The 13,775-nt window shown below is 46.6% G+C and overlaps 1 protein-coding gene across 2 annotated transcripts in view; it reads right to left on the bottom strand.

Moving 5' to 3' along the window:
- Positions 1–13,775, bottom strand: part of Trpm1 (transient receptor potential cation channel subfamily M member 1) — a 77,444-nt gene that overhangs the window by 48,108 nt on the left and 15,561 nt on the right. The window contains exons 2-8 of one of the 2 annotated variants that reach the window (XM_060367268.1): positions 11,294–11,373; positions 9,161–9,353; positions 7,424–7,637; positions 6,281–6,405; positions 4,890–5,061; positions 1,344–1,518; positions 810–933 (exon numbers count right to left, since the gene is read on the bottom strand). In XM_060367268.1, coding sequence (XP_060223251.1) covers positions 810–933; positions 1,344–1,518; positions 4,890–5,061; positions 6,281–6,405; positions 7,424–7,637; positions 9,161–9,163 — 813 coding nt within the window. In that variant the 5' untranslated portion in view covers positions 9,164–9,353; positions 11,294–11,373. Of the gene's footprint in view, positions 1–809; positions 934–1,343; positions 1,519–4,889; positions 5,062–6,280; positions 6,406–7,423; positions 7,638–9,160; positions 9,354–11,293; positions 11,374–13,775 lie in introns of those variants that run through there. The other variant, XM_060367269.1, reaches the window with a different exon arrangement.

Here is a 13,775-nt window from a genome sequence, read left to right as displayed (position 1 = left end):
CTGATGGAATCCTTGCCTGGATTTGGAATTTATCAGTAATCTCACCTAGGGAAAAGGGTGCTTACTCAGGATCTTTACCCCAATATTTAAATATCAGAGCTGATGAACAGGTATCTGACTAGAAGGAGGATGTTATCAGGAAATTTGCAGATTTAGAATTTTGAATATGTCATCATCTGTGAATGAGGAGTGCCTATGCCTTATAAATACAGTTGAAGGAAGAAATGAGGAATGACCCTGAATTTACCAAGGGAAGTGACTTTGTGCCACGCCTAAATTATATGCTTATGTCTCGCTTCCCAGGAACTTTAAATCTGATCCATGTTTTGCCTCTCTGGGTTGAGTGACATGGTGTGACTTCACCTCATGTTTGCTAAGGTCTGGAAACACCTGAGCCTGTGGCAGTGGTTTTCAACTCTCCTAATGCTGTGACCCTTTAATACAGTTCTGTGTGTTGTGGTGACCCCAATCATAAGATTATTTTTATTGCTACCTCATAACCACAGTTTTGATACAGTTGTGGATTGTAATGTAAATATCTGTGTTTTCTGATGATCTCAGGTGAGCATTCTGAAAGGGTTGGTTGATACTCAAAGGAGTCCCAACCCACAGGCTGAGAACCGGCACTCTGTGGGCATGTTCCTTTTTCTCAGGTGTGCACAGACAGCTAATTTGGAATGAGTTTGTAAGTTGCCTTTTGAGAAGGTCAACTGAAGTGTGCAGGAGTCCATCAAGCAAGCATGGCAGAACTAGACCCGGAAACAGCTCTCTCTGTGGATCTTGTTTGGAAATGAATTGAAGACACTCACGAGCTCTTTCTTCTTCATGCACTCCATGATAATTGCAAACAGCTGATGCGATTGTGACTTGCTGTAATTAAACGTTTTCTGAATGGTAACCAGAAGCTGGTCCCTTAGGGACTCATTTATGATCCTGTCCAAAGAGGGAAAGAGAGAAGGAAGCAAGGGAATTAGGGCAGCCCCCCAGTAAACTGGACAGTTTTGCCCACCCAGTACTTATGATTTATGACTGCTGATGGAAGTGACTTGTGTACAGGAGACAAAAAGTTACCCCGATCTAAAAGCTTTGTTAAAAAGGGGCCTAAGTTTAGCTCTTTGAAAGACTTATAAGGGAAAATGAAGCTATAAAGAGAGGCTTCTGCAGAGAGGATTGGGTTGGGAACAGGAGCCCCGGAGTGCTCTCATACTGACCTTGGGAACTGGAGAGGAGATGAAGAAGTCTCCTTACGAGTTAGACTCTTTGGGGATGTCTGAGTGAATCACATCCTCCCCAGACTAACAAAAAGCCATCAAGAGCTCGCCCTCATCACATGCCAACCCTACCCTCCTTCATCGCAGTATTTGTGTGCGAAGGACAAAATGTCGGAGGCCCGTCCACTGCCGTCGCAAACCACCACGGGGACAGGAGGCTCTTCTCTGAGATATTCCAGGACGATAGAAACCACGTTAGGGCCGCCTTCCACCACGAGGCCCACGACAGGCACACCCTGGCCCAGGCCTGCAACACAACCACACTCGCTGTTCACTCCGGCATGAGCACCTCCAACTTGTCTTAAACGTTGAAACAGCAAAAAACACAACTTCCTGCCCCAGGGCTTTCCCCTCGGCGTTCGTGTTGACAAACACCCGGCCTAAGGCAGGTGAAGGGTGTCTGTGCTCATTCTTGCATTCAAACTTCCTATCCTGGCCTCACGGTAAACTCCAGAACCTCAAAACTCTTTAGCTCCCTGACACTCCCATGTGACCTCACTCCAGTAAAGACCCGGACACAGGGACGCCTGGGAGTGAGCTAAGAAAGCTCCTTTCCTGCCTTGCCCGGGTGTAAACCGCCCACCCTGGAGGCTGTCATCTAATGGTTAGCGGGGAGGGGCAGACTAGGGGCGTGGTCTGCTCTTGTTACTGCCCCCCGAGCCTGGAAGAAGGCAGAACAGACGGAATAGCACCCATCTAAATGTCTGAAGTACAAAACTGAGAGCATTTCAGCTATCACACTTTTGTATCGGAGATGATCGTTGGCAAAGGTTATGCAGATATGCCAAGTTTTCATAAATCAAACCTGAAACACCCCAGAATATTATCTTAGGAACAAAAAATATGGACTGCTATTAGTCTATTGCTAATTGCTTATGTCCACGGTCTACTTTGACATTAAATAAATAAATAAATAAATAAATAAATAAATAAACCTGGTGGTGGTGGATGCCTTTAATCCCAGTACTCGGGAGGCAGAGACAGTGGATCTCTGAGTTCAAGGCTAGCCTGGCCTATAGAGTGAGTTCTAGAACAACCAGGGCTACACAGAGAAACCCTGTTTATAAAAACTGTAAATAAATAAATAAATAGTCTCTTCAAGAACACAGTAGATAGACAAATTTTGGGTGATAGATCCCAGCAGGGTGGATTCTGGAAAACAGGAAGTGATAAGAGAATTCTGGGAAGCTGAGAAAATCCTGGGAGGGCAGTGAGAAAGGAGTCCTTGTGACAAATTTGCCTACCTCAAAATGTCATCTCTGCCTGGCCAGGGCATATTACATGTTCCTTGGCATCTACTGGGGATTGTTTCTAGAACCTCACACATCCCCCTAGACACCAAATTTAAGATGCTCAAGTCGCTTCTATAAAATGGTGTCGTATCTGCACATACATTCTCCCATAGGCCTCAACCCACCTCTAGGGAACTTATGATACCTGGCATGAGGTAATGACATGAAAGCAGTTATTACACTGTGTTGCTCAGAGGTAATGGCCAGGAAAAAACTCTGTACACATTAATTAAAGACAGATTTTCTCTCCTGAATGTCTTCCCTATGTGGCTTTGGACCCTGTTAACACGCAGGGTCATTGTTTGCTGATGGAGTTTTGCTGGGTTTCTGTGGCTGTGAGCAAAATTGTAAGTGGCAAGTAGGGAGAAAGGCCCTTGATCTCATGGTTCTCAAGAGCTTGAAATAAAACCGGCCAGCACAGGTTATAAGAAGCCTTGAGAATACCGATGAGTGAATTCAGAGCCTCTGTAGCCTACTGTGATTTCCCCAGTGGATACTTAAGCGTTTTGAACAACTTTGTTTTCTGCTGCTAGAAGAATTACAATTAAGTTTATTTCAGCAAACAAGCATGGAAGGTACGGCATGGGTTAAGACAGTGGTTCTCAACCTGTGGGTCATGACCCTTCTGGGGGAAGCAAATCAAATAAATATCCTGCATATCAGATATGATTCATAACTGGAGCACAATTACAGTTTTAAAGTAGCAACAAAAATAATTTTATGGTGTGTCGGGGGGATCACCACAACAGGAACTAGCATTAGGAAGGCCGAGAACCACTGGGCTAAGCCATGAACAAGAAATAATGGAAAATGGATCAAGAAATAAAATGGAAGTAACATGGAAAACAGATCAAAGTGACACTATCTCTGTCTTTGAGATCGTCAGGAACATGATGACTTCTTTTCCAGAAGCAGATTAGAGCTTGCTCTTGGCTCAGGCTGGGCTCCCAAAGCTCTCTGCAGTAGGGGTGACCACTGAGCCCCCCTTTGCTGTCCTTGCCCCACTCAGAGGCCTAGGCAAAGGATGACAAAGGGAAGCCCACAAGTCACAGGTCCGGGTAGAACTTACAAGTCCAAGGTATCAATGAGTAAAACAAATTCAACTGGTTTGCATCAAGGTCTGATTCTTGGGACCACTACACTCAGAAACTCACAGCAGCCGTGGCTCTCTGCACAGGATCAAGCTGGTCAGCATGCCAGCATGGGGTTGGGGAAGGGTTTGACAAGCCGAGGTTTTCTATGGGAAAGGAGTCATTTTTCTTTAAGAGTGTGGCCTTGGTAGGTTGACCATGTGTTAGTGGGTGACGCCACACCCATGAATGCATGATCGGCACAATAGGACTCAAATGAGTTTTTTATTTTTTTAAGGACATGAAATTGGGGGGGGGGTACGGAGGTAAGGGTAGATCTGGGAGAAGTAGAGGGAGAATTTAGTGAAAATAAATTGTATGAAATTCTCAGAGAATTAATAGAAATATTTAAAGCTGGTTCTTGGATGTCTACAGCCTTTCATAGCAGCCACCCCAATCCTAACCACTTGAATGATATCACAGTTCCTTACATTCTGACCATTTCCTAGTTCTAGATTTTGGTGCACCAAGATATTACTGGTCATGTTAAGAACAAAATATTCTGTGAGATTATTTAACAATTGTTTGACAGAATTTTTGCAAGCGGGCATGTCCGAGAAGGTTATGCCAACTACCTCAGTCCTAATGAGCTCTCATCCTTTCTTCTGACTGGGAGCCAGTCCTTTCTCTCTAACTTATCCTCAACCCCTCCCCCCCCCCCACCTCCACAACATTGGTGTTCATTCCTCAGAGCTGTGCTAACTGGACCAGCAGGGATGGTTCCCATCAGGAACAGATGGCCCTGTAGCCAGGTCCAGGGACTTCCTCATCTGGCCGTGTTAGTATGTGTGAGAGACTCAGAGCTACAGAGGTATATAAAGACCCTACAAGACTTATCAGTACCTAGGACAAACCATAACAAGTCTTTGAGAACAGCCTTTTCTCCCCTGATAAAACATTAAGGAGAATAATAGTGATAACTACAAGAACGAGGTCAACACGATGGGCAGTGCTATCATCATGTCAAACAAACTGTTCAAGAGTAACTCTCAGACAAACTCGTGAGCCTGAGCAATGCATCACGCGGCTGTTGTGTGGAGGCGATTTGGTAGGCAGCTAGGGCTAGCTCGTGTTCCATGGACCTAGCAAGAATCAGGGTTAAGACTCTCCACACCCTCGGGGAACGTCCTTCTCAGCTGGCTTCCACCCTGGGAGAGTCAGCCCTGAGCTGGCGCCCACGGCTGCCCGGGACTTACGAGTGTTAATCTTCTGCAGGGAGATGTGCTTTTCCAGCAGCCTCCGAAGCTTCACCTCGGCACCGTACTTGCCCAGGGTGCCGTTGTCAGCCAGGATGAAGTGAGTGTGGGAATTGTTGAGCACGGAGAGCTTGCTCAGAGGGTTGGACATGGTCTGGTAGACTCTCGTTACCTGACAAAAAGCACGATGCAAATCAAAGATGCAGAACTGAGATATTAGAGTCACAGGGGACACAGGAACCGTGTACAGATACCGGATGCAAACTTTGTTTTGTTTTTCAAGGCACAGTTTCTCTGTGCAGACCTGGCTGTCCTGGGACTAGCTCTATAGACCATGCTGGCCTTGAACTCAAGAGGTCTGCCTGACGCTGCCTCCTGAATACAGGGATTAAAGGTGTGTGCCACCACTGCCTGACTACCACAGTAGTGTCATTTCTCTACCTTATACACTGAAGGCTACTTTGTCAACTGATGTATTAAAGCAGAAAGAAACATGTCTGCTTTAGACACTGGCAACCCAATAATTGAACACTTATTTACCACAGAGAAATGAAAACTGACAGTGACACAAACTCCTGAGCACAGATTAGTGTCTGCGCGTGTGCCTCTGTGTGTGTACTGTGGTGGATATGCATGCTTGCGGAGATCAGAGGTTATTTTTAAGACAAGGTCTCTCACTACACGTGAAGCTCACTGACTTCCTGGAGCAGCTGACAGGACCTCCTGCCTTCACTTCCAGCACTGAGATTACAGTCACACGCTGTCACACCTGGCTTAATAGGACTGTTGTGAATCCAAACTCATGCCCTCATGCTCTCTCAGCCAGCCCTTCACCCACGCTCTGAGCCGTCTCTCTAGCCCCCTGAGCACAAACTATATAGCGATTATTTTTAATAGGCCAGCTATAGACAACCTAGATGTTCTTCAAGAGATGCTGGTTAAACAACCTGAAGCAGTAGGTCGACACCGCAGAACACAATTCAGCAGTGGAGAGGAACATATGACATCTGAGTGTCCCCAAGAATTACATAGACTGGAAAGACCCATCCCTCTAAGGTTGCACGCTTCATGGTACAACTGCCTGAAAATAATACAGAGGTATAGAGATATGTAACCCATTAGTGGTTGTCCCGGTTAAGGAAGAAGTAGAGATGGAAGGAAACTGGCTATGCAAGGACAACAGGGGATGTCCTTAGGTTGATGAGGTATCTTGACGGTATGTACCAACATCAGCATCCTGATTGTCCTGCCATTTTGCAAGACGCTTCTACAGGAGAAATGAGTGAAGGTGCTCTCCGGTATTTGTTACAACAATGTACGGATTTACAACAATCTCAAAATATGGGCTTCAATTTTTAAAAAAACAGTCAATGCCTTCAGAGACAACTTACATCTTTCCCAACCAGGTCTTCCTTATTCTCCACCATGCCCCATGGAGCGATTCCTATAGCACAGAGCCGGCCTCTGGACTTGGAGGAGTGGTCTTTCAAGGCATCCCCCACATGGCTGACGACACCTGCGAGCAGCCATATGCCACGTTTCAGGCCCTTCTAAGCCACATTACATCACCACTGACAAACTTCAGGGGTGCCTGTGCTGAGCCTCCATAATCCCTGTGGATCAGGGATGGGACCTGTTCTCTTCATGAACAGAAAACATCACACAAGTCTGTGCTCATCATAACCATCCGTCCTGTGTTAACTCATGGAGTGTGGAAAATAAGAGTAGAGCCCGGAAGATCCAGGCAAAGATTTCCTCCACAGATTTCTATGACCCAAAGCTGGAAGTCCCTGGGGTCTCGTCGGTAGTCCTTGGCTACGTTCTGCTAACAGCAAGAGCCAGACCATCAGGGATGTGCCATAACTCATACATGCTTCGGTTTATTCTCCAATCAAGTGTGGAAATAATGCCCATAGGCTCTTGGAAAATGACACTTGCCCATGGCTATGCCCAGGGGATGGCACAGACTGGCTGACTCAGGTGTTCACTCTCTCATCGCTGTTATTCCCACTGGGGTTTGGACCTTGAATGTCCGCCCGCCCCAAAGCCCCGTGTTAGATGCTTGGTGTCTAGCAGGAAACTGTTGGGAAGGGGTGAAAACCATAATAGAAATGACCCAGCGCGTGGTCTGTGGGTCACTTGGAAGTGCCCCGAAGAGCTGTTAACACTCTACTCTTTATTTTTGTCCTACTATGTATTCCCTCCATGAAGTATTGCCACAGGCCAAAGCAATGGGGCCAACTAACTGTAAGGTGAAATCTCTAACACCCTGAGAGAGAGTAAACCTTTTCCCTTTATAAGCTGATTATCATGGGTGTTTGCTGTGGTGACGGAAAGCCACCTAACAGACTTATAGTAATATTATTTAAACAAATCAATCACACTAACAACAAACCCCTGCTGAATAACTCTTGCCACAGTTGGGATCAGGATTCCATGTGTCTAGTCTTCTAGCCATTCTTTCTAGGAGATCCTCTGCAGCCTTGGTGCGGTCCAGTTAGGTAGATTCACAGCAAGGGCGGGGCTTCTCTTACCAGTGCTCACACCCCCGGTGAAGATCCAGGCCCCCGTGGTCATGGCAGCCTTGATGAGGCCTTTCCCAAACACCTGCTTCAGCTTGGGCTGCATCTCGAAGCTCTGGAGGCCTCCGTGCACAGATATCAAGAGCTTGGGGAGCTCCAGCTGCCAGTCCTTCACCATGAGATGGAGCAGGGAGTCTGGCTTGGTGTCGTAGGAAACTCGGATATACTACAAAAGAATGTGTGGTGCTCAGCACCGGTTTTGTTTCTCTGTCAGAGGAGAGCAGGGCTATGACACAAGTCCAAGCAAGAACTCCTTCAGTGCCCCGAGGCCCTCTATGTCTTGCGTCCTCTGCATTAATCTGCAGCCAAGTGACTAAAGGGAACTTGGGGAAAGATGGCTAGATTCAGCAAAGGAAAATATAGAACACCAGTACTATGATTTAAACTCTAATCCAGTGCAGGACACAATATACATCTTTTCTTTTCTCTGACATTCAAGCTTATCTGAGTACTCTATTTGCAAAGTGAATCTTGAAAGAATCAATTCCAAGCTGACTCAGCTAGAACAAGGGTCCAGAATGTTGGGCAATGCTATCATTGAGTGAGTAGGATGGTGGTCACGGGCCACATCTGGACTTAGCCTTCTTCTCTTCAGAGTAGAAAAAAAAATTAATGGTCACAGGTCATGTTTCCTCCGTGCTGCCCTTGTGTATCCGTGCTAATATGTAGGGAGCCATCTTGTGTTGCCAGAGGGTCTTGTGTCATGGTATGTGGAACATAACAATTTCATTTGAATCATAATGTTGGACCAATGAAATGGAATTTCAAGAATGATACTGAGAATCAGCAGCAGGTTACACGGCCCTCAAGAAAGGGAGCTAGCTCTCCCTAGCAACAGCCAACTGTGAGAGACTGTTCTCTCCTCTTGCTAGCTGAGAAGAGAAGACGCAGGGAAGCTGCCTTCAGGGGAAAATGCTTGCAGAGACTCCACATGTGCTGAGGGTGGCAAGCCCCCGGTTATTATTACTGTTTTAAAGAACTTTCTCATCAGTAGGTGTGCTGGTGAGCTGTTATGTCAGCTTGCCACAAGCCAGGGCCATCTGGAAAGAGGAAACCTCAGCTGAGAAAATGCATCTTTCAGACTGGCCTGTGGTCAAGTTTGTACCACATTTCCTTGATCAATAATTGATGCGGGAGAGCCCAGCTCACTGTGGGGAGCAGCACCCCTGGGCAGGTGATTCTGGGGTGTATAAGAAAGCAGCCTGGGCAAGCCATGAGGAGTAAGCCAGCAAGCAGCATTCCTCCATGGCTTCTGCTTCAGTTCCTGCCTCCAGGTTCCTGCCTTGAGTTCCCTCAGTGATGGACTATTACCTGGAAACATAAGATGAAATAGGCCCTTTTCTCCTTAAGTTTCTTTCGGTCACAGTATTTATCATAGCAATACAAAACAAATGAGGATGCCAGAGATGGGGCAAAAGAGCATGTGTGCAAGGCTGAGCTGGGGCGTGCTTTGTGGTTTAGAGCTTGGGGTGGATTCATATAGGTTGTGTATACTTTACAGTGATGTCAAGTTCTGACTCATGGGTAAAATCCATCTGCACAGATTCATCTCATGGACTTGCAGTAATGTGCCTACGGAGGTTTAGCTGTAAGCTTGAGGAAGAGCCAGGTCTCCCCATCCTAGGGGCCAGGAGACAGGCTCTGGTGAAGTCTGGGTCCCTGCACAAAGTGCCCAGTCACCCCTCTTACCATGGCTTTATTGGAGTAGCCCCCACCCTGGAATTCGAGAATCCCGTAGGAGTCTGTTGGGTAGCTCTGGGTGTGTTTGCTGACAGACCACTTCCCAGACTGGGTGTCCCCCTGCTTGCCCTCCTCTCCTGTTGGGCTGGGAGCCCCCGGCAGTGGGGGGATGTGCTGGTTAATGAGCTGACCACAGCAACACCTGAAAGAAAAGCAAAGCAGGCCAGTCAGCAGCATGTCCTCCCCTCCCTCCCACCAGTGAGTGTAAATTAGCCTGAGTGACCAGCTGGGGCCAACCAGGGCCGCGAGAATATCTTTGTCATCGGCTTCATCAGGGACAGAAGTGTTTCCTGCAGTATCCTTCTCCCAAAGAACAACACATCACTCCTTATATACCATTCTGTTGACAACCTATTGGGTGGCTGTTGTTTCTCACTGAATGAGTGGTTATCTTTCTACTGTCTTGAGGATGTCAGCAGGAGACCACTGAACATTGCTGAATATTTTGTGACAAAGTACAGTCATAGCCGTAGAGCAGATGAGTGACCTTCCAGCACTCTACAGTGCAGCAGAGATTCATGGTTCTTCTGGGGTGTTTGTTTTCAGTGAAACCTTTTTCTGCCCAGGTAGCACTGAAGGTTGGGGTGTCCTGTCCTGAGAAGCCATCTGCTATGCTGTTACTCCCCTGGCTTTGGGGATCCTGATTTTCAGCATCTCTTCATAGCTCCGTCAGCCTCTGACCCACTCTCTTTTCTAGTCTCCCCTGAGCATGGCCCTTGGTCTTTCTGTGCATGTCCAGGATTTTCTTTGTTATTATCATGGTTGGCTGCCTGAACAACTGAGCTTAGTAAGAACAGCAGTGGCCCAGAGTGATGTCTTGGTACAAGTGGGGGTTGTGACCTGGTTATTTCATCAGTGGTGTGAGCTTCTAAGTGGGGTTTCTTTCTCTTCCTCTTTCTCCTACTCTGTCTCCTTTTCCCCTTTCATTTCCTCTCTTCCTCCCTCCTCTCTTTCTCCTTTCCATTTCCTTTCTCTTCCCTTTTCTCCTTTCCGTTTCCCCATTCTGCCTTCTCTCCTTCTATCTTCTTCCTTCCCTCCCTTTCTTTTTCCCTCTATCCCTCCTTCCCTTTCCCTCTTCCTTCCTTTCATCTTCCTCTTCTCTTCTCTCTCCTCCTCCCTCACTTCCTCCCAGTCGGTTTCATTGTTCTGAGTTCTTACAAAAGTTCATGCGAATTTTAGAATTTGATTGTCATTTCTATAACAAAGTCATCCAAGCCCAGTGGGATAATGTTAGACTTTTGTTGCTATGTTTTGGAGAATGAGGAAGGAAGACTTATTTCACAGTTTCAAATACCTCTGTCCATCATGGCAGGGAGAAGGAGGGACAGAGCTGGTCATTTTTCAGTGGCCGCATGTAGAGAGAGAAGCCCTGTGTTAGAAGATTCTTTCTCCCCTTTACTGTACAGAGGTTGAGGTGAGGAGACATGCTTGCAGGGTATCATGGATACAGGGAGCTTGAGAATGTGAGACACTGGGATTAGGCACCAAGCAAATCCGAAGCAGTTGATGCCCAAGCGTCTATACCCTCCTGAAGGAATGACCCTGCTCACATGGATCTCAGGGGGAGCCTGTGGGTAAGTCTCTCCTGCTCCTCAAGCTCGGCCTCAGCTTTTTGTCTGAGGAGAGGTTTGGGCTAAATGGCTTGCATGTTCGGAAGGCTTCTTATTCACCCTATAGCATGCATTTCGAGCAGGTGAGTGGAAGTGCTGGCCTTCTTGTGGACAAGGGCTGTAGCCATTTCACTCAACCACTCAGATCTTTCCCAGTAATACAAGATCCTTTTCATATAAATCAATTAGGGAGTCGGGCTGCAGAGGCTCAGTGAGATATTCTGAGACTGTCTGAAGCTCTTGCTCCCATCTGGCTGGGGGAGAGCCCAGGAGAGAGCTGCAAAGAGAAATCCCCTGCTAAGAACAGAGGATCTCATTAGCCAGGTGACTCTTTGCTAACGCTCTGTGGGGACAGATTCTGGCCAGTCCTTGCCTCCTCTCCCTTCTCCCATGGATACTGAAAGGACAGTTGCTGAGACTTGCTGGGCAAGCCCTGACTCAGATAATGTCTCCACAGCAGCATCTGACATACCTGTTAGGGTCTTTTGTACTAGGAATTACAAAGATGCATTCTCTTTTGCAGAATGTTTTCTCTATCCAAGCTTTCTGACCCTGGAAGAGAAAGGAATGAAAATTAGATTCTGTAAGCCATCAGCATGACTCATGAAAAAAGAAATCACATGGGCTTGCAGGATGGATCAGGAGGTAAAGGTGTTCCACGGTGCCTGATGACCTGAGTTTGATCCCTGGAACCTACATATAAAGTATGAACAGTTGTCCTCTGCTCCATCCATGAACCATGTATGACACATGAGCACATGCACACAATCAATGTAATTAAAAAAATTAACATGCATTAACAGGAAGTTTCCTATGTCCCACAGTCTGTGTGTGTGTATGTGTGTGTGTGTGTGAGAGAGAGAGAGAGAGAGAGAGAGAGAGAGAATGTGTGTGTGTGTGGTGTGTGTCTGTGTGAGAGAGAGAGAGTGTGTGTGTGTGTGGGTGGGTGTGGGTATGTGGGTGAGTGTGTTTTGCAATGCTGGTGATGAAACCTATGCCTCACCCACGGTCTTTACTGCTGAGCTAGGCCTTGGCATTTCAGTCAGGGTCATTTCAATCAAGGGGTTGCTTGTGTTTCAGGATCTGGTGGTCTGTGAGAGTGGGGGCCTAGAAACATGTGCTCCTGTTTTCCATTTGCTAAGCTTAATCCACAGGCACCCACCAGCTGAAGATGCTCTTTGTGTAAGGCTCTGTGCTGGGTGCTGCGGGCCTTTGCAAGGAAAGGAAGCAGAGAAAAAGTATCCTTCGCCCTCTAAAAATAGCAGGTGGCGGCTGAGAAAACACAAGGAGAAGGGGTGGGGCAGCATCAGGCTGCATCCAGGCCACAAAGATTGAGAAAACTTCCTGTAGTGGCTTTCCCAGTGTGGGCAAGGCAGAGGTCTTTACCCAAGTCATGTTGGCCTCACACCAGTGACACCCTCACTTGGAGGAGGAAGCTCAGAGCAGTGAAGTGATTGGCTTACCTCAGATGACCCCTCTTGTCTTCTAGTGGGAGACCATAAGTGGGAGCAGGTCTCTGACAAAACCTGACCAGGTGGGCTGGAGGAGAGTTAACAGTGTCTGTCTTCATAGGGCTTCATAGGGCTTCAACTGTGTTTGTTTGTGTGTGTGTGTGTGTGTGTGTGTGTGTGGTGTGTAAGTGCACATGTATACCCACACCAGAGATCAATGAGTCTGAAAGCTTTGCACATGCTAGGCCAACACTCCACCACTGAGCTAAAGCCCCATGTATAAATAATTTAATCACTGCTTGACAATGGCTCTCAACCTTTGGGTAGCGACCCCCTCGGCAAACTTTTACCTTCAAAAACTATTTACATTATGATTTGTAACAGTAGCTAAATTATACTTATGAAGTAGCAATGAAAATAATTTATGGTTGGGAGTCACTACAATGTGAGAAACTAACAGTATTAAAGGGTCACAGCGTTAGGAAGGCTGAATAGCGCCGGGCCTTGTACACTGTGCTGCTGGCCTTGGGATTCGGTGCTATTGTGCTCTTGAAGGAATGCACCATCAGCTCAGAGAATGAAACACAGGGAAGCGAGTAGAAGCTTCATCTCACCCAGACTTCACAAGTAGAATGCTAGAGCCCAGCTCAACAGCAAAGCAGACATTCACTGTCTGGAAGGAAGCATGCTTTCCCCTTTGTATGTTATTTCTTGCCTCCCAGAGGAGCTCACAGAGCATGCTTGTGTTTTGATTATGAAAACAAGGTCACAGTGCTTTGACTGTATGCCACAGAGTCTGAAATATACGCCAACCAAACAAATCCTAAACTCTACAGTTAGGTTACTTTTTCAAAGGAAAGCTAAGAGCAGTTCTGACATCGTTCTCTATGTATTCTGTGAATGAAGACGTACATAGCTATGAACAAGTTATGGTCAGTTGGAGCTGGCCTTCCACTATTGAAGAAAGCAGTACAAATATGGAAAATGGGGATGAGCTCAATGAAACGGACCTGAAATGAAATTATCAGTATGACTAGTTTGTGATATATAGAGCAATATGAGGACGGATAGGTCATCTTTCTATACACACACATGGGGACATGGGACATAAAAACATACATCCATACAATGTGATGAATATGTTATATATTGCTTGACCTTGCAAACTTCCTCAAGACCTAGAGACTTAAAACAACACATAGCTCTCATCTCCCAGCATGTAGGACCTAGGAGGTTGATGTGTGTGTGTTTGGTGCTTCTGACTCCAGGTTTTTTCATAAGGATTCAATTAAGTGAAACTGTGGTCTCGTCTAAAGAGATGCGTCCAGGGAGGGACCATTTTCTGACTCACAGAGATTTGACCCTCATCCCATTTCTTGCCATGTGAGCCTCTCTATAGGCAGCTGAACTGATCAGAGTGAGCAGACACAGGCCTCTATATCCTAGTATCTGTGGTCTATACCGTTACCTTCCCAGATTCTGCTCATTAGAAGTAGGTCACTC

This window comes from Meriones unguiculatus, chromosome 14, assembly GCF_030254825.1.
Source record: "Meriones unguiculatus strain TT.TT164.6M chromosome 14, Bangor_MerUng_6.1, whole genome shotgun sequence".
NCBI classification, from domain to species: Eukaryota; Metazoa; Chordata; class Mammalia; order Rodentia; family Muridae; genus Meriones; species Meriones unguiculatus.
The sequence above is the reverse complement of the archived record's forward strand: the minus strand, read 5'-3'. Positions and strand labels throughout refer to the sequence as shown.